Genomic DNA, 21,402 nt, shown 5'->3' on the forward strand with positions numbered 1-21,402 from the left:
AGCGTCGTAACTTTAACATGTTTGATGAGATGACCTTTGGTATTTTCCGTTTTTATTCCAAATCATTTCCTGCATTTATTTGTACCTAGCGTCATAAGCCTTTAGCTTCATTGCTAATCCAAAGCAAAACAGAGTGGGGTAACAGTATGGGCGGGGCAAAATCATGTTAGTTGTGTCCGGTGTGCACACTGTCATTTCAACATTAAACTTTGGTATCAAGGTGGGGGGCCTCAAACTAGCGTCTCGCGGGCCAAATGCGGCCCGCGGGGCCGCGAGTTTGAGACCCCTGCATTAGAAAATTACCCTCTCTTCCTCTCTTTCCTCCGGGGAATCACTGTTTTGAGAGGATGGTGATGCCACATCCTCCTGGGATCGTTCATGGTCCCTTCCTTTCTTCTTCTTCATCAAATTCCTAGACGGGACTTGTTTGTGGTGGTCATCCAACCATTAGTGATTGATTCCTATTTAATGCCCCATTCACAGCTGGCCTGGGAGGGGGTTGGGGTTAGGGCGTAGTTAACAGCTGAGTCAGGTAATTGATCGGAATTCTTACCTTCCAGCTTAATATCCTGTCTATTTGAAGACCTTGCACCCAAAAGGCGCTAAATCCAATTTTCACTAAGTTGCATGTTTTTCATGAGTTTAATAGACCTCTGTCATGTGTATCCAAATCACATATTTTGGTCTTGAAATCATTTTAAAAAATATGAAAAAAAGTGATATGAAATGTATGCTTTCAACCAAAAGGCGCTAAATCCCTTTTATTCTTTATTCTGATTGGCCCAAGTTTCCCATCTATTGATAATCTGACCAATCAGAGAGAAGAACACAATTGGCACTGCACATACAGAAAGCCAGTATCAGTGCGCATCCTGTTTTGTTTGTGTACATTAAGTACACGTATGATAGTTACAGTATGTTATGCAATTTAGGAGAACACAAATTGTGTTTTTACAGTATTCTGTAACATGGAAGTTTTTTTTTTTACGCCATAAAAGGCATGTCTCTACCTTGACACCTCCAACTTTCATGAGAAACATTATTTTACTTGTACTAAAAAACATACAATGTAAAGAGTTTGTAATGAGATGATTTTTGTCACTGTACATTCATGGTGCAGTCAAATATGAGCACTGCTTTTAATAACATTTTTATTAATTTAATTAATAATAATTATTTTGTATTGTATGTTGAGAATGGCTTCTTTGTTGTAATTATTTTATGAGCATAGCACATTAAAGCACCTTACATTCTTTTACAACAATGCCATTGAAGAAGTTAAAGGTGACTTCAAATTTATTTCAGCCAAAAGGCGCTAAATCCGGAAAAAAAAAATTAATTAAAAAAATAAATAAATACATGGTGTGTGCAGGATTTTTATAGCATGCATTTTTATGACCTATATTGATAGCTCTTTCATTTGCAATATAGACTTGATGACCAAATAGATTGATATGTGCGTAGTTAAAAATCATTGATTTTCTCGAAATCAGTCAAAATGGATTTAGCGCCTTTTGGTTGCAAGCTCTTCATTTAACTCTAAACTAGTTTGTGGTTGAAGATAAACAATGTGACGGTTTCTCCCTTACAGAACTTTGGCATCACGCAATGACATCAAACATAGACTTGGCTTACCTGCGACCTCCGGTTGAGCAAATATTTGTGTCCATGTATATGTGGATACTGTTTGCATGAATAGAGAAGAAGGTATCATAAAAAAATAAAGCATGTGTAGTTGAACAGATGGATGGATGTAGAGGTTCATGAAGTCAAACAATCTGTCAAAGAGCTTTCCGTCAATTGAATTGTTTTATGAAAGAAGCAGTTTGCCTATGCGGTATTAGTCGGCCATTTAATTATCTTTTGTTGTCAGGATGTTGACATAAAGTGTATAATTAGATTGCAATGGAAGGAGATGACGATGGGGGAATAAAAACGCCCAGATGAAAGAGCAACAGAGCCTTTTTGGTTAACCCTCGGCCAACTCCCATGGGAGACTAAAGCGTGTTAGTCAGATGCAAAGTGTGTGTGTGTGTTGGTGTGTGTTTTGGTGTGTGTTGATGTATTCAGTGGTCAGTGATCTGCGTGGCCCCACAGAGGGCCCTGACAAATGTTTCAATAGTCCAACTCAGCATGGCTTAGTGCTGCCTAGCACCACATCTGTCTAGTGTGGGTTTGTGTGTCTGTCGTGTCCGGGGGGGGGGGGGGCAGCTGCGCGACTATTCTGGCCAAGTGAAAAGGAGACGTGGGGGTTGGTACTGAGAATGGTTGTACAAAGGGGGAGATCTGCGGCGATGACTAAAGATGTCGGCTATTACCGTATTTTCCGGACTTTACGTCGCACTTTTTTTTTTTTTCATAGGTTGGCCGTTCCTGCGACTTGTACTCCAGAGCGACTTATCAATGAAGAAACTGTTTATGTTACATAAACACTGCGCACTTTTTTCTGTTTGTGTTTATTTTTTGTGTAGCTGAATAACCATTGTGTTAGCACAGCGGTCTCAAACACGCGGCCCGCGGGCCAAATGTGGCCCGCAGGGCACTTATTTGAGGCCCCCGCCTTGATATGAAAGTTTAATGTTAGTACGGCCCGCGCAAGTTTGATATGGATGCCGTATGGTATCATGTACTCAGAAAAAATTATTACGTTTTAATTAATGTTCATGTTAAAGGTTAAATAACTGTTAATAGTTATCCTCCCTATCCGTGTGGAAGTGGTAAGTTTTTGGCTTTTTTAAGTTTAAAGGAAATAACTTGAAAGGCTACCGTTTAGGTCGCTAGCTCTCTAGTTTGCGAGTTAGCATGTGTCTCAAGACCCTGCAGTTGCGCAATATGTTGTAAATAAAAAGAGTATAAATGTGACTATAGTCGTGTTTTGTCATGTCTACAGGGCTCTAATAATGCTTTGTTTATTTTAATGTGAAAAAAATAATTTGTCTACCCACCAACTATATGTGGTTTCTTAAGTTTTTATTATTTGCCGTTTTATTATTATTATTATTATTATATTTATTTATTACTGATTGATTGATTTTCTTTATTCTTGATCTTATTTTGTGTAGAAAAATAAAAAGTAAGATATTTGAGAACAGTGGAATGTTTTATCAGAGCTTTTCTTGTGGAAAATCGGAACCAAAGCGAAGTTTTTTTAATTTTTTTGTTTTTAATAAATGCGTTTTTTTTGCATATCTTACACCTATTCAGCCTGTTCTCTATTCTTTTATTATTGTTAGAACTTGCCTTGCAAGATGACTTAATGTCTGTTTTGGTCAAGAAGTTTATAAAATAAATTACCCGCAAAAAATACGACTTATACTCCAGTGTGACTTATGTATGTTTTTTCTACTTAATTATGTATTTTTGGCCTTTTTGGCGACTAATACTCCGGAGCGAATTATAGTCCGGAAAATACGGTAAATATTCTGCAGAACTTGCATTGTTTGTGTGTGCTGTGATAGATCTTTTTATTGACTTTTTAATTATTGATTAGTACCATGTGTGTCTTCGTGGCTCACTGATGTAAAATCAATCATTGTGTGACAGTTATTGATCATATTTTAACGCTTTTACGCAGTAATGATTGATTAGTTTTCCATCAATATATTAAAATATATTTCCTCATCAGCCATAACATGCAATTTCCTGTTGACATGACCACTTTTGATATCCAGGCTATGCGCAAAATATTTAATTTTTATTTCCAATACATTGATCATTGGCAGCAGTGATGTATTTAATGATTTGGCCCTGGTTTTTGTTGCCCTTGTCTTGGTGTCAAGTGGTGCCAGAGGTCATACACTCAGAACAATTGCTTGCCTAGACCCATGTGGACCATCCTTGTCTGAGCAGCCTCCACTTTGTGTGTGTGTGTGTGTGTGTGTGTGTGTTTATTGTCAGGCGCTGACCAGATGGCCTTCACAGATGGATGTTGTGTCTTAGAAGAGCTTACCTCCCTCTATTCTAGTCTCCGTGCAGCTCTTAAAGACCGCAGGAGTCCTGTGACACAGTTGCCCAATTAGCTGGACTAACTAGCCGAGTATTAGCTTAGCATCGGTGGAAGGCTAACTGTGTGTGCGCAGACGCTTTGTGCGTATGTTAGCTTGAGGCGTTTTGTGTGCGGGGAAAACTTCAGCGGTGTCATCGTGATTAAGACGCAAAACACACGCATGCACGGGAAGAACATGAAACTCCAAGGGTGGAATTGAACTCAGGTCTCCTAACTGTGTGGCCTGTACACTAAGGTATATTATTTCTACTAAATCAATAATAATTGCTTATCCTCATAACGGTCAAGGGGGTGCTGGAGCCTATCCCAGCTGTATTCGGGTGAGAGGCAGGGGTACACCCTTGGACTGGTGGCCAGCCAATCACAGGGCACATATAGACAAACAACCATTCACACTCACATTCATACCTATGGACAATTTGGAGTGGCTAATTAACCTAGCATGTTTTTGGAATGTGGGAGGAAACCGGAGAACCTGGAGAAAACCCACACATGCACGGGGAGAACATGCTGAGCCGCTAACCACTCGACCGCCGTGCAGAACCTCCATATTTATATCATGTAGATATTTAAATGTCTGTCTATCGTTATTGTTTACCCCGTTATAATGAGAGAGAGTGTGATCAGGTCGCACCCAAAAAAAAAAAAAAGTAGCATAAAATCTATCTGTGGCGGTCCACATTTACTGGTGGTGGTCTGCTGTCACATTCATACCTATGGACAATTTGGAGTCGCTAATTAACCTAGCATGTTTTTGGAATGTGGGAGGAAACCGGAGTACCCGGAGAAAACCCACGCATGCACGGGGGAGAACATGCAAACTCCACACAGAGATGGCCGAGGGTGGAATCGAACTCTGGTCTCCTAGCTGTGAGGCCCTCGCGCTAATCACTCGTCCGCCATGCAGCGTAAAAACATCTTATTTTCTCTTATGACGCCTACTAATATGAGTATAAAGTTCACTATAGGGGTGTTACTTCATGTCTAGAGGGCTCTAAAATTCATTCATTCATTCATTCATTCAGTACCCGAATGAGGTGTATACAAAGGTTACATTCTTTCTGTTTGAGCAAATAACCCGAATGCAATTGGAATATTTGGGTCCATGTATACGTGGATATTTGTCTGCACGTTTACGTTTTGGAGACTTAAAGAGAATAAAGGATTTTTCAACCTACAGCCGTTTATTGATAACATTGCTTTTAGTACTTGACTTGATTTTAAAAGTGAAAGCGGATACAAACCGAGATGGAAAAACAGCCCGCATTGCAATTAACCCCACTGACATAATCGACACCGTAAACATGTCAACAGCAGTAAAAGCGCTGCATGTTGACAGGAAGCCTGCAGTGAAGGCCTTGCTCACGACTATAAACGAATGTGTGAACGTAATGTTTATGATAATGATATTTTGTTATTTTCTTCATTCTTTGACCGTTTTCTCTGCCGTTATCTTCTTTTAGGGATATAAAACCTGACAACATCCTGTTGGATAGGAATGGCCACATCCGCTTGGCTGACTTTGGCTCCTGCCTGAAACTCATGCATGATGGAACAGTAAGTTTCTCCAACGTTGTCATTTTTAGTTCTATATTCAATTCTTATAGGTTTCGAACAGAATACATCATTTTATTTTATGTGCACAATTTAGTTATCGTCAATGTGTGTCTTTTGGTCTGTAGTTCATTATGAAAGTCATTCCTACATGCTTAACAGGTAGCGCTAAATCTATTTGTGGTGGTCCGAATGTGTCTGTGGCGGGCCACAATCATTGTCAATGTGTGTCTTAGGTTCAGTCGTCCGTCGCTGTGGGAACCCCAGACTATATATCTCCAGAAATTCTCCAAGCCATGGAGGACGGGAAGGGGAAGTACGGACCCGAGTGCGACTGGTGGTCCCTGGGCGTATGCATGTACGAAATGCTGTACGGCGAGACCCCCTTCTATGCCGAGTCCCTCGTCGAAACCTACGGCAAAATCATGAACCACCTGGTGAGCTCATTAGAACCTCCTCTGATATTGAGTATTTTTTTTTACCTTTTAAAGCATCTAAACATCTAAAAATCATATCTGTTCTTACAGGAACGGTTCCAGTTCCCGCAGCAGATAACAGATGTCGTTTCAGAAGAAGCAAAAGATCTCATACGTCGACTCATTTGCAGTCGAGGTTACCGGCTTGGACAGAACGGGATCGAGGACTTCAAGCAACATCCGTTTTTTTCTGGTACAGAATTAAACATATGCATAATATATCCTATTAGGGCGGCACGGTGGTCGAGTGGTTAGCGCGCAGACCCCACAGCTAGGAGACCAGGGTTCAAATCCACCCTCGGCCCATCTCTGTGTGGAGTTTGCATGTTCTCCCCGTGCATGCGTGGGTTTTTGCCGGGTTCTCCGGTTTCCTCCCACATTCCAAAAACATGCTAGGTTAATTAGCGACTCCAAATTGTCCATAGGTATGAATGTGAGTGTGAATGGTTGTTTGTCTATATGTGCCCTGTGATTGGCTGGCCACCAGTCCAGGGTGTACCCCGCCTCTCGCATGAAGACAGCTGGGATAGGCTCCAGCAACCCCCCCGCGGCCCTCGTGAGGAAAAGTGGTAGAAAATGAATGAATGAATGAATGAATGAATGAATGAATATATCCTATTATACGCCATCACAATCTACATTAGTTAAATTTTCTATGCTAATGATGTTGTTTACTGTGACCTCTTTCATGTTTAGGCATCGACTGGGACAATATCCGTTCGTGCGAGGCCCCTTATATCCCTGAGGTCAGCAGTCCCACGGATACCTCCAATTTCGATGTGGACGATGATAGTCTCAAGAACTCGGTACGTGTGTGAGGATCGTATGAAGTTTAAAATGGTTTAAAATAGTTTTAAATGGTTGAAGTTAATTATTATTATTATTATTTTTTTTTATTAGGAGACCATGCCCCCTCCCTCTCACACTGCCTTTTCTGGACACCACTTACCCTTTGTTGGCTTCACCTACACCAGTAAATGGTAAGTCAAGGACTTGGACCAAAATAAGATGTGTTAAATAGTAAATATACTCACATTTTGTACTATGAGATCTGAAATAGTATTAGCTAAGGACCACATTGTGTTTTTTCCAGTACACACTGTCAAATAAGTTATTTGGAAGTAGCCGTTTGGGGTAGAGCCAAATGGTTAAATGACAGCTTTATATTTACTTGGGGTTTGAAATCTGCAAGCTCAAGTACTGTATTGACTTGAATATATAAAATTGTTACGCATATCCGCTATAATGCGCATCCTTTTCTTTATTTCCAATATATATTTGTAAATTTTGCAAGCTTTTTGCTGTAATTTCTTATTTTTTTCATGACATCTGAACGGGTACAATACAGCAGAATATAAAAATAATCAGTGTATTGAATTCAGTAGGAGCATTTTTCTCAAGTAATAAGTAACATGTCTTCTGTTTTGGACATAAATACCAGTGTCAACATTTACCAATGTATGTATCTAATGTAATAATTAATCAAATATGCTGAGTTAATTATGTACTGATATTGAAAAGGTGATTATACATTTTCAAAATAATTTTATATTTTATATTTTATATTTTATATTTTATATTTTATATTTTATATTTTATATTATTTCAATATTATATTTTTGTTTTTTTTAAATCCAGATATTTTTATATGTCTATTGCTAATGCAGAGCTAAAAAGTGAGGGGCTTGTATTGGTTCACTGACCCATGTATGTATCTAATGTAATAATTAATCAAATAGGCTGAGTTAATTATGTACTGATATTGAAAAGGTGATTGTACATTTTTTAAATAATTATATATTAATGATATATTTTATAATATATAAAAAATTATATTTTATATTTTATATTTTATATTTTATATTTTATATTTTATATTTTATATTTTATATTTTATATTTTATATTTTATATTTTATATTTTATATTTTATATTTTATATTTTATATTTTATATTACAATTATGGCGGTCCCGATCTGTACCAATGGGTGCTCTAGCAGTATATTGTCCCAACTGAAGGTGCAAATGATCACTTCCAACAACTCCTGGCAGAGACTGTTTGCGTTTCACACCAGAGGTGGAAGGGCGGCAATCTCTTGCTTGGCAGCCAAGTGTGGCGTAATTCCACATGGCAGGGAACCACACCCTCTGACGTTCATGTGAAAGTCTCACAGTCGAAAGTCACAGAGAGAACTTTTACTCCCTGAGATTAAAAATAGAACATGCGTGATATTAATGCATGAATTATGTGGAGATTTAAAAAAAAAAAAAACTGACTCCATGTTTGTGTGTACTGGTAAAACAGAGATTGTTTTAATCCTTATTTAACAACAGAACATGAAGTTATTGACTTCCAGGTCCACTGATTTATGATTTAATAATATCCACATCAGTATATATATCTTGTCTCTCACTACAGTATTAACTAAATTGGTTCCAAAACCGGTTTACAACTTTCCAACTCCATTTTTACCGCAATTAGAGCCCTTTTGACATAAAATAACACCCCTAGAGTCAGCATTACAGTCATGTTACCCAATATTGTAGACATAATAAGACATTTTTTTAGTCATGGTTTGGCTATTGTCTTATCAATGAAATATAATGACCCTTAAGGGCATTATTGTGTTCATATTATTATGCTTTTATGGCTTGCTGTAAACATATTAGGGGATCTATTGGGACAGGACAGAGAGTGATGTCGGGGGGGGGGGGGGGGTGGTTACGTCCCGCAAAAGTAGCTCATGTTGGGGATCATTTATTCAAACCTGCAATAAAATCCTGTTGCTTCTGCGGTCAATTCTGGTGCTTGTGTCTCACCAAAAAATATGAGGACAGGACAGAGAGTGATGTCGGGGGGGGGGGGGTTACGTCCCGCAAAAGTAGCTCATGTTTATGGGATCATTTATTCAAACCTGCAATAAAATCCTGTTGCTTCTGCGGTCAATTCTGGTGCTTGTGTCTCACCAAAAAATATGAGGACAGGACAGAGAGTGATGTCGGGGGGGGTTACGTCCCGCAAAAGTAGCTCATGTTTATGGGATCATTTATTCAAACCTGCAATAAAATCCTGTTGCTTCTGCGGTCAATTCTGGTGCTTGTGTCTCACCAAAAAATATGGGGACAGGACAGAGAGTGATGTCGGGGGGGGGGGGGTTACGTCCCGCAAAAGTAGCTCATGTTTATGGGATCATTTATTCAAACCTGCAATAAAATCCTGTTGCTTCTGCGGTCAATTCTGGTGCTTGTGTCTCACCAAAAAATATGGGGACAGGACAGAGAGTGATGTCGGGGGGGGGGGTGGTTACGTCCCGCAAAAGTAGCTCATGTTGGGGATCATTTATTCAAACCTGCAATAAAATCCTGTTGCTTCTGCAGTCAATTCTGGTGTTTGTCTCACCAAAAAATTACAGTAACTTGACTGTAATTACTGTACCAGTGTAGTTTACTACATATCAGCAGGTCTTTGAATGCATCTTTTTGAATGTGTATTTTTTTTTACTTGATTTAGCCATTTTTATGCTTGAAAGTGCTTAATTTTTGATAATATTTATAATATAATATAATTTTTGATAATATTTAATATTTAACCAATAATCTGCACCATTTATTAATATATTTTTGGAACACCGGGATAGAAAGTTAAGAAGCAAATTATGATGCCATCTACTCAATTGGAGTAGTAAGGATAAGCTACACAGACAGTCCCATTATAATGTGAAGTGAATGGGGTAAATTCATCACTAAAATTAATATATCTGCAATATGTCTGCTCCTGTATATGCTCCTGTGCGATATTATGTGTATATCTTGGATATCTTGTATATATGTATCTTGTTAAATTGTCTTTTTTTACTCTTTGTATACTTTTTTAACTCGACTATTGCACTGAAAGGAGAAGCTCTCCAATATCGTTTTACATCTTTTATAATGACAATAAAGGCCATTCCATTCCATTCCATTCCATTCTAAAAAAAAAAGTCCTTAAGAACATTTGGTTCTCCATCTATTTCCTCCTCTCCAGTACTTTATCCGATCGCGGTTGCCTGCGACAACTGTCAGGGGAAGCCAGCAAAGCAGGTCAGGACCAATTGGATGTGGACGTCCAGCGCGGTCTGGAGAACAGCCTCGCCGCAGAGGCCTACGAGAGAAGAATCCACCGCCTGGAGCAGGAGAAACTGGAGCTGAACCGCAAAGTTCAAGGTGAGGGACGCTACTGGAATTCATGTTTTTTTTTTTTCCTCTTTTGTCATTTTAATGCAACTTTATTCGTTTCCATTCTCTAATGACATCACAGAGATGACCCAGACGGTTCAGGGTCTTCAGCACCCAACGGGCGAAGGACCGTTCACCGCGAACAAGGAAGTGGAGATCCGGAGTCTGAAGACCGAGATCGATATCCTGAAGAAGCAAATCGCTGGTAGGACATCGTGGTTGATGTGTCGCTTTTAGGATCACTGCCGATTTGTGTGACTTTCGGTATTTGTGCGTGTATCCCAGACTCGGGACATCTGGAAAAGCAGCTTCAAGATGTGACATCAGCACATCGAGAACTAGAGGAATCATCCAAACAAGTTAAGATGTTGGAGAAACAAATAAAGACTCTCACAAGGGACAAGGATGATCTTCTGAAGGTATGCCATTTTTTTATTTTATTTTTTTTTTTACATTTAATACCCAAAAGTACATATCATAATGCGTATTTTTCTTTTCAGGATTTTACGGAAGCCACCGAGAAACTAAAGTCTCAGTCAAAGGATCTTAAAGAAGCTCACAGCCAGAGAAAAATGGCCATGCATGAGTTTTCCGAGCTCAATGAAAGCCTCTCAGACCTCAGGTAAGCCACACATTGAACTCAATCAAGAATAAAGAAAATCAATCAATCAGTAATAAATAAATATAATAATAATAATAATAATAAAATGGCAAATAATAAAAACTTAAGAAACCACATTTAGTTGGTGGGTAGACAAATTATAAAATATAATTATAAAATGAACAAAGCATTATTAGAGCCCTGTAGACATGACAAAAAACGACTATAGTCACATTTATACTCCTTTTATTTACAACATATTGCGCAACTGCAGGGTCTTGAGACACATGCTAACTCGCAAACTAGAGAGCTAGCGACCTAAACGGTAGCCTTCAAGTTATTTCCTTTAAACTTAAATAGCCAAAAACTTACCACTTCCACACGGATAGGGAGGATAACTATTAACAGTTATTTAACCTTTAACATGAACATTAATCAAACGTAATAATTTTTTCTGGGTACATGATACCATACAGCATCCATATCAAATTTGCGCGGGGCCACGCTAACATTAAACTTTCAAATCAAGGCGGGGGGCCTCAAACTAGTGTCCTGCGGGCCACGTGTTTGAGACCCCTGACCTAAACGGTAGCCTTCAAGTTATTTCCTTTAAACTTAAATCGCCAAAAACTTACCACTTCCACACGGATAGGGAGGATAACTATTAACAGTTATTTAACCTTTAACATGAACATTAATCAAACGTAATAATTTTTTTTCTGGGTACATGATACCATACAGCATCCATATCAAACTTGCGCAGGCCGCACTAACATTAAACTTTCATATCAAGGTGGGGGGCCTCAAACTAGTGTCCTGCGGGCCACACTTGGCCCACGGGGCTGTGTGTTTGAGACCCCTGACCTAAACGGTAGCCTTCAAGTTATTTCCTTTCAACTTAAATAGCCAAAAACGTACCACTTCCACACGGATAGGGAGGATAACTATTAACAGTTATTTAACCTTTAACATGAACATTAATCAAACGTAATAATTTTTTCTGGGTACATGATACCATACAGCATCCATATCAAACTAACATTAAACTTTCATATCAAGGCAGGGGGCCTCAAACTAGTGTCGCGTGTTTGAAACCCCTGCCCTAAACCCAGGACCACCAGTATATTGTTTTTGGCCAAAAGCCCGAAAATGCAAATAAATATATGCTAATATGGCTAATTAGCATCCGGTGAGAGATCATCATTTCATCTTCTGATCTAACGCCGCTCGCAGGTCGGAGAAGCAGCATCTGTCTCGCCAGCTACGTGACAAGGACGAGGAAGTGGAGAGCCTGAATCAGAAAGTTGATGCTCTGCGCCTTGAGGTGCGAAAGGCCGAGAAGGCCAGGAAAGAGGTAGAGTAGACCCCCCCCCACCCCCCACGTGGTTGCTAGCACACCCTGCTTCTATGTCTTCTCTTGCACTCTATGTAGCGTATGTCTATATTCACTCATTGTAGTGGCTTTATTCCTGCGTTTTAATAACGTTGGAAGCATTTTGGAGTCAGTGATAGAAAATAAATGTATCAATCAGGTGGCGAGTCAGATGGAGGAGCAGACGGCCGAGGCTCTGAAGGAGAAGAAGCTGAAAGATCGTAACGAACAATACAGCCGACAGCTGGAGGAGGAGCTTCAAGGGCTTAAGGTAATTATGCAAATGAAGCACATCTGTACATTAAACCCATGACGGATTTTCATATTCATCTCAAATGGATCCGACCCCCACATTTTCTTAATTCCTCGTAGTCGAAACGCGTTGGCTCGTCCGCTGCCCCGTCCTCAGCCGACCAGTCTCAGGAGATGGGACGTCTGCGCGGCGACCTGGAGAAGAAGACCCTCCTGTACGAGGAGGAAATGGCCCGTCGGGACGCCCAACACGGCACGGAGTTAAAGGCCATGCGTAAAGAGCTCCGTGACGGCGAGAGCCAGCAGCTCGCCCTGCAGAAAGAAATCCTCATGCTCAAAGACAAGCTGGAGAAGACTCGAAGAGAGAGGTGTTTCATCACTTATTTATTTTACGTGTTGACGTTCCTCGCCATTTATGTCTTTCTATATAAGTGATAGCATTGTAACGTTCCTGTGCAATGTCCCAATCCCGTATATGTTGCCCAATTCAATAGATATATATATAATATTTATATTTTAATGCTGTGTCTGGTAAATTGTGCATTCATTCCACTTATATGTCCCATTCATGAAAGGGGTCCTTTCTCTCCAGTGTGTGGAATGAATGTCTTGTATGAAGTTCCTCATCTTCTCAGCTGTGCTCTGTTGAAGTGAGAACATTGGTGAGTTCAGTGGTACAAAATGAAGTCAGGTTCAGTCAGCTCCAGTCTTTCACGTTGGCAAAGCGTGGGAGTGTTCATGAGCTCAGCTAGCAGCCTCACCGCCGTCCAAGTAAGTTGGAAGTTAGGTTCTCCACTCCAGTTTGAAGATATGTGGCTTTTCATCCCAAGGTAGGGACCTCAGGGAGACAGGGTATCAGACGTCAACTTAACTGGTAATGACGTTTTGGATTTGAGGGCAGGAATTCTGGTTGTCGAGACGAGCCTGGGAGTAGGTCCTTAAACAGCAGAGCGCTCCTGTCTACTGGAAGATCTTTGTGTAGCTCATTTTGCAGTATGCCCTTTAAAAAAACTGCATATTGCTCTTGCCTTATGGTAGTATCTCAGATGATTTTTGACTGATTTGCACTGTCCTTAAAAGAAAAAGTACTTTTAAGGACCTTTGACCAGTGTTCTTGTTACAGTAATGATACAGTAATGTCAGATACGGCATCTTTGACTAGCTTTTTTACAGTATGTCCTTAAAAAACAGCAGTGTTGCTGTCATATGGATGGATCTTTGACTTGACTTTACAAATGACTTTACTTTATAAAATGGCTAACATAAAGTCCAGTCAGTTTTTAAAAACAGTACACCACATCTGTCAAATAGGGCATCTTTGATTAGCTAATTTTTTGATGTCATATAGAGGATCTTTGACTTGACTTTACAAATAACTTTATATTAGCTAACAAATGACTTTATATTAGCTAACAGTCCATAAAAACAGTATACCACATGTCAAATAGAGCAAGTTTGATTAGTTTTTTTTTTGATGTCATAGAAGATCTTCGACCTGACTTTACAAATGACTTAAGTCGTATTGCAACAGTCAGTTCTTAAAAACAGTATATCACATCTGTCAAATAGGTCATCTTTGAATAGCTTTTTTGATGTCATATAGAGGATCATTGACTTGACTTTACAAATGACTTTATGAGTTAACAGTCCTTAAAAACAGTATACCACATCTGTCTAATAGGGCATCTTTGATTGGCTTTTTGATGTAATATAGATGATCTTTGACTTGACTTTACAAATGACTTTATATGAGTTAACAGTCCTTAAAAACAGTATACCACATCTGTCTAATAGGGCATCTTTGATTGGCTTTTTGATGTAATATAGAGGATCTTTGACATGACTTTACAAATGACTTTATATTAGCTAACAGTCCATAAAAACAGTATACCACATCTGTCAAATACGGCAACTTTGATTAGCTTTTTTGCTGTCATATAGAGGATCTTTGATTTGACTTTACAAATGACTTTATATTAGCTAACAGTCCTTAAAAACAGTATACCACATCTGTCAAATACGGCAACTTTGATTCATTTTTTTGATGTCATATAGAGGATATTTGACTTGACTTTACAAATGACTTAAGTCGTATTGCAACAGTTCTTAAAAACAGTATACCACATCTGTCAAATAGGGCATCTTTGATTAGCTTTTTTGAAGTCGAGGATATTTGACTTGACTGTACAAATGACTTTATATTAGCCATTTCATAAAAACATACAGATCTTGATTACAGGCTTTACAAATGACTTTATTAGCCATTTTATAAAGTAACCACACGTGTGTAATATCTTTATATTTTGATATTAATGACTTTAGGATCATTCTCTTGATGATTTGGAATGGACGTCAACTATTGACTGAGCAGCTCATTCCAATCATGGGATTACTATACTAGGAGTGATATTGTTGATAGTATGCAGGGATGAAGTTCTAGTATAATATTTATTAACCTTACCTGCCACATGTTGATGTCCACTTCGGATCAATATGCTCCATGTCAAGCTCCCTATGGGTTATCATTGTTTCTAAACTAAACCTGTTGCACTTATTTACAGACAATAGTTCTCCCATATTTAACAACTTGCTTGTCCTCAACAGTCAAAATGAGCGGGAGGAGTTTGAGACGGATTACAAGCAGAAGTATGAAAGAGAAAGAATTCTCCTCACTGAAGAAAACCAAAAACTTTCCAGTGAATTGGATAAGGTAAGATTTCACATCCACACTTGACAAAACAAGAAATGACCCAAAATCCAAAAGTTTCTTTTGAGCTCTTGCCATTAAAACAAAAAGTCCCTAACCTCAGGTAACCTCTCTTTGGGCTGGCCCCCCATACTCTTTTCATCGCATTCCTCCACTCCGCCTCCTTTTATTCCGGACCCTGCCAAAGAAATCACTGGTCAATATCCCACATAAAAACACACTGTAGCCGCCTGAGCCGTGCAATGGAATGACACTCTGGATTCTGCTTTGTTGACTTTTGAAAAGGGGTGCTTGGAAGTTCACCTAAAATTTCAATTTTTAAGATGTGGAAGGATCATGCACATATGGGATGAATGTGCGCTCAGTAAGACCTGACTTAGAAGTCGTATTTGACATATTCAGACAATTGGCATTGTTACATAGTCCGGATGCTGCGTGGCAAGCCCCGCCCAGTCCTAAATAGTCCCTGCTGAACTTTTAACGTGCGACCATTACCTCACAGGGATGACGGAAATAAAACCGCTCTGCACTAAATGAGGGATTTAAGTAAACAATACAGCGGTTTGTTATGGCGTCGCTATGGTTACGCGTTCTTTGCACTACACACATAAAAGTAGTCAGGTTAAATGTACCAACGTGGGTGGGCAAAGTATACAAATACGGCGTTTGACGCAATCTGCTTTGGTTGTCTCCTCAGCTGACGAGCATGTTCGACAAGGTGAGCTCCTCCAATCGGCAGCTGGAGGAGGAGATGAGAGAGCTGGCTGACAAAAAGGAGAGTGTTGCTCACTGGGAGGCCCAGATCACAGAAATCATCCAGTGGTGAGATGCACACCATATCAATAATCCCGTCACTCACTCACCTCAGCGTCTGGGTACATTTTTTTTTTTTTTTTGCAGTAGGTCCTTAAACTGCAGGGCGCTCCTGTTTCCTGGAAGATCTTTGTGTAGCTCTTTTTGCAGTATGCCCTTTAAAAAACACATTTGATTAGCTTGTTTGCAGTCATAGAGGATCTTTGACTTGACTTTACAAATGACTTACGTCATATTGCAACAGTCAGTTCTTAAAAGCTGTATACCACATCTGTCAAATAGGGCATCTTTGATTAGTTTGTTTGCAGTCATATAGAGGATCTTTGACTCGACTTTACAAATGACTTAAGTCGTATTGCAACAGTCAGTTCTTAAAAACAGTATACCACTTCTGTCAAATAGGACATCTTTGATTAGCCTTTTTGATGTCATATAGACGATCCTTGACTCGACTTTACAAATGACTTAAGTCGTATTGCAACATTCAGTTCTTAAAAACACTATACCACATCTGTCAAATAGGGCATCTTTGATTAGCTTGTTTGCAGTCATATAGAGGATCTTTGACTGACTTTACAAATGACTTAAGTTGTATTATAATAGGGCATCTTTGATTAGCCTTTTTGATGTCATATAGAGGATCTTTGACTTGACTTTACAAATGACTTAAGTAGAATTGCAACAGTCAGTTCTTAAAAACAGTATACCACATCTGTCAAATAGGGCATCTTTGATTAGCCTTTTTGATGTCATATAGATGATCTTTGACTTGACTTTACAAATGACTTACGTCGTATTGCAACAGTCAGTTCTTAAAAACAGCATACCACATCTGTCAAATAGGGCATCTTTGATTAGCTTGTTTTCAGTCAAATAGAGGATCTTTGACCTGACTTTACAAATGACTTTATATTAGCCATTTCATAAAGTAAAACATCCAAATCTTGATTACAGGCTTTACAAATGACTTTATTAGCCATTTTATAAAGTAACCACACATAATATCCTAATATCTTGATATTTTGATATTAATGGCTTTAGGATCATTCTCTTGATGATTTGGAATGGACGTCAACTACATAAAAGAGAAAGAGAAACTCATGCGGAAGGCTGTTTTGACATCTTGCAAAGAGATTCAAACCAAAAACTCTCAAGTGCAATTTTAGTTCTTAATGTTAAGAAAGCCCACCACAGTGAGGTTTAATCAGTGTTCAGAATTCAGAGTCCCGGACCACCATAAGAGTATCCCAGGACACCTGTCGGACCCCCTACTGTTTGCTTCCAGTGCAAACCGGTCCGGGTCACGTCGCAGTCGACATGTAGCTGTACTTTTGTTTATTCTGGAACACAGACTGAGACTGGACTTAAAGCACGGATCCTTTTCATAGACCCGCCGCTATTATTGCAGAAATCCTCTTCTCTAAGCTTTACCAGCTCAATGTTTCTCCCGCCATATGCCGACGGGATCACCGACTCCAGGGAAGTCCCTGCATCCTGAATTCTAACCCTCAGTTTTACACACGTTCAAACTCCAAATTGCGCAGGACGCCACGCTAATCGGCTTCATGGTCAGCAATGGATGGCGCTATCCAGGGCGGCACACATACAATTCATCATTCTTACTAAGTGCACGTACGTGCCCCACACCCCCGACATTGTCTTGCCGTGTATTTATTGGCTTCCACCTCACAGCGTTGCTGACGCATTTTTCGCATACCTTTGAGGATCTTTGAGCTGCTAGAGCCTCCCCTCCTGCTCAGATCACTTCCCTTTGCAGCTGACACCTCGCCAGCTGCTGTTGGACAGTTCTCACGTAGTACGCACAGTCTAGGATGCCCCCTGGTGGATAGTATTTTTTTTTTTTTTGCATGTAATGTAAGTACCGTAAATTCCGGACTATAAGCCGCTACTTTTTTCCCCAAACTTTCAACCCTGCGGCTTATTCAGTGATGCGCCCAATTCAATAATAATAATAATAATACAATTATTATCACATACAATTAATTATTATTTTATTGTTATTATTGTTGTTGTTATTATTATTATTATTATTATTATTATTATTATTATTATATTCCATTCCATTATATTCTATTTTCCATTCATTGTGGAAAATAGCATTATTATTATTATTATATAATAATTACATTAATTAAATATTAATTAAATATTACTAATTCAATATTAATTAAATTAAGTATTAATTAAATAATTATAATTATTATAAATAATAATATATTATTATTAATGATAATAATTATAATGATAATATAATATAATAATTATAATAAATAATAATATATTATTATTATTATTATTATTAATTATAATGATAATATAATAATATTCAAGTGCACTCTATAGTCTGGAAATGGCGGTATTTCTTTGTAGTAACTGCAGTTCTTGTGTTTTTCATAGGGTGAGTGATGAGAAAGATGCTCGCGGCTACCTGCAAGCTTTGGCTACCAAGATGACAGAAGAGCTGGAAGGCCTGAGAAACACCAGCCTGGGAGCAAGAGCCACGGTGAGACACGTTGATTTACTTTTATTATTATAATCACCTAGTGTAGTTTTGGCTAATTAATTTTTTTTTTTTTTCTTACCTCCAATTTCCTTGCAGGACATGCCTTGGAAGATGCGTCGCTTTGCCAAATTGGACATGTCGGCCCGCCTGGAGCTTCAGTCGGCGTTGGATGCCGAGATCAGGGCCAAGCAGAGCATTCAGGATGAGCTGAACAAGGTCAAGGCCAGCAACATCTCCACGGAATGGTACGGCGGCGCCTTTAGCAGCTCTCACACCCAAAACGCTGACTAGCTGTTGTTTAACCGTTTGATGCCGTGTCATCCATCCATCCGTCCATCCCACCAGTAAACTACAGGATGTGGAGGCCAAGAATCAGGAGCTCCTGGCTGAAATCGACAGGCTGAAGAAAGAGACGGAGGAGCTGCGGCTGCGTAGAGGTGCCACTACACACACACACACACACACACACACTGATCCTAGGGCTGCCTAAGTGTGTATTATTTATGGTGATGTAACAATGACAAAGACACTAGTCTATATGATGCAAATGATGTCAATCATTCGCTGTGCCCCGCCCTGCTTTTAGCCTCGTTTTAGCTCTGAATGAATGTATGGATATTGTATTTTAATGCAAAGTTTACTATGTTTTTAGTCAACTTTTATTTTTATTTTTCTGTATTGTAAAGCGTCTTTGAGTACTCTGAAAAATGCTATACAAATAAAATGTATAATAACAATTATTATTACTATTATTATTATTTCCTAATAATAAAATAATAATAATTATTACTATTATTATTACTATTATATTATTATTATTATTATTATTAGGAGATAATAATAATAATAGGTTAGTATTATTATTAGTAGTAGATAGTAATGCTAATAATAGTAATAATAATAATAATATTGTTGTTGTTGTTGATTATTAATCACATTAATACTTATTATTATTCATAAGATTATTATTATGTATAATGATATAATAATAATAATTTATTATTATTATTGTGTACAATGATAGTAATATTATATATTATTATTATATTTATGTACAATGATGATAATAATTTCTTCTTATTATTAATTGTATGGATTAGGTAAAATGCTATTTTCCACCATGAACGTCGGAACCCATGATGCTGTATCAGCCAGCACATGCTAGCAAGAGAAATGAAATCACGTGACTGTAAAAATGTGTTCATTCTTAGACAAAGCCCTGCTGATTACGTCAGCCTCTGTTGATTTCATAACCACCATGATGTCATGTGACCTCTATCCGCAGGTGTCAAGCACCAGGATTCCCAGAATTCTTTCTTGGCTTTTCTCAATGCTCCCACCTCTACGCTCGATCAGTTCGATGTGAGTGTAAAAAAAGAAGAAAAAAAACACGTTTTTATGTTTAGCAGGACAGCGGATCCCCCGCTTTTTGCGACGGGCAATTGAACGCCTGTTAGTGACACACGGCTCGCTCCAAAATGTTCATCTCATCAAGATTTGCAATTAAAAAAACACTCTTGTAATGATTAGATGCACCTTACCTCTTATTATGGCTACTATATTGGCTAATATGAGTATAAAGTTCACTATAGGGGTGTTACTTCATGTCTAGAGGGCTCTAAAATTAAATAATTAATTCATTCATTTTCTCACGCTAATCATCACGAGGGTCGCGGGGGTTGCTGGAGCCCATCCCAGCTGACTTCAGGCAAGAGGCGGGGTACACCCTGGACTGGTGGCTCAGCCAATCACAGGGCACATATAGACAAACAACCATTCACACTCACATTCATACCTATGGACAATTTGGAGTCAAAAGCATGTTTTTTGTGTAGAACATAAAAATAAAAAAAAATCGAAAAAAGTAATTTGTGAGGGCTGTGAATGTGCGGGGATCCGCTGTATTTGATATTATGATATTATATAGTTATGTTGATATTATATGGAGAATAACTTCAAATGCTGCCTTTTATTACTTAACTCATTTGTTGCCATTTTTAATGAAATTATTATTTATTTTTTTTAATTTTCCCAACCTATTTTTATTCTTTCCATCTTTGCTTTATTCTCGTACCTTCAGGACTCTTATTCATCCTCTTCATCTTCTTTAATTGAGTTTTGGGAAGACGTAAGTTTTTTTTTGGTTAGACAGAACATCCTGTTTGGTGTATGCAGATGTAGGACGGCTCAGAAGGACAGCGTAGATTTTGTGTGTGTGTGTGTGTGTGTGTGTGTGTGTGTGTGTGTGTGTGTGTGTGAGCGAGCTGGAAAAAATGTCAACAATCCTACCTAATAAATTAGCCTTTAAAATGTCAATGTGAGCTGATTGGCTGTGAGAAATCACATGACTCTCCTGTCTTCTTCATCACCTTGTATAAATAATAGTAGTAAGTACTCTATACCACATATGACAATCATTAAAAAAAAAAAAAAAAAGATGATTGACATTTTTTGCAGTGCAGGTTTAGGTTTAGCGAATGGCTCCGCCTAAGCTTTCTAGTCTGAGTTGTACTTCGAAGAATCCTGTACCTTTTTCGTCTTCTCTCCTTAGAACATTTTAGCCATTTTTAGCTGATGCTACGTCCCTCCTTGTGACTGCGTATTTCTGTCTCCTAACCCCCCCCCCCTTCCCAATGCATACAGATTAGTTTTTAATCTATGTAGATGTCTGTTTGCAGCTCTGCTACTCTACCTTTTTTTTTTTTTTTTAATATCTTATCATTTCTTTGTCTTTGCCACGCCTCTCTTCCTGCCGCTGAAGCGCTCGCCGTCCGTCGGCCCAGCTAGCAAAGGCAGACGTGTAAGCACCACCGCATTGCTCTGTGGCCGCTCTCGTTGACGTCCGTTTCATCTTGTAGGGGGGGGGGCAAATGCTTTGCTGT

The 21,402-nt window shown here is 38.7% G+C and overlaps 1 protein-coding gene across 4 annotated transcripts in view; it reads left to right on the forward strand.

Annotated features, from left to right (window-relative positions):
- cdc42bpab (CDC42 binding protein kinase alpha (DMPK-like) b) overlaps positions 1-21,402 on the forward strand; it is a 73,132-nt gene that overhangs the window by 37,391 nt on the left and 14,339 nt on the right. For 2 of the 4 annotated variants that reach the window (XM_058074571.2, XM_058074590.2), the window contains exons 6-24: positions 5,470-5,563; positions 5,797-5,997; positions 6,088-6,229; positions 6,733-6,842; positions 6,937-7,016; positions 10,061-10,239; positions 10,334-10,456; positions 10,537-10,670; positions 10,752-10,873; positions 12,086-12,206; positions 12,385-12,495; positions 12,597-12,844; positions 15,081-15,186; positions 15,881-16,005; positions 18,415-18,520; positions 18,617-18,765; positions 18,866-18,957; positions 19,806-19,882; positions 21,282-21,320. In XM_058074571.2, coding sequence (XP_057930554.2) covers positions 5,470-5,563; positions 5,797-5,997; positions 6,088-6,229; positions 6,733-6,842; positions 6,937-7,016; positions 10,061-10,239; positions 10,334-10,456; positions 10,537-10,670; positions 10,752-10,873; positions 12,086-12,206; positions 12,385-12,495; positions 12,597-12,844; positions 15,081-15,186; positions 15,881-16,005; positions 18,415-18,520; positions 18,617-18,765; positions 18,866-18,957; positions 19,806-19,882; positions 21,282-21,320 — 2,359 coding nt within the window. Of the gene's footprint in view, positions 1-5,469; positions 5,564-5,796; positions 5,998-6,087; positions 6,230-6,732; positions 6,843-6,936; positions 7,017-10,060; positions 10,240-10,333; positions 10,457-10,536; positions 10,671-10,751; positions 10,874-12,085; positions 12,207-12,384; positions 12,496-12,596; positions 12,845-15,080; positions 15,187-15,880; positions 16,006-18,414; positions 18,521-18,616; positions 18,766-18,865; positions 18,958-19,805; positions 19,883-20,600; positions 20,649-21,281; positions 21,321-21,402 lie in introns of all 4 variants that reach the window. The other 2 variants (XM_058074555.2, XM_058074582.2) reach the window with 2 other exon arrangements.

The sequence above is a fragment of the Doryrhamphus excisus genome, linkage group LG11 (genome assembly GCF_037039965.1).
Source record: "Doryrhamphus excisus strain RoL-2023G ecotype Guam linkage group LG11, RoL_Dexc_Guam_v1.1, whole genome shotgun sequence".
NCBI classification, from domain to species: Eukaryota; Metazoa; Chordata; class Actinopteri; order Syngnathiformes; family Syngnathidae; genus Doryrhamphus; species Doryrhamphus excisus.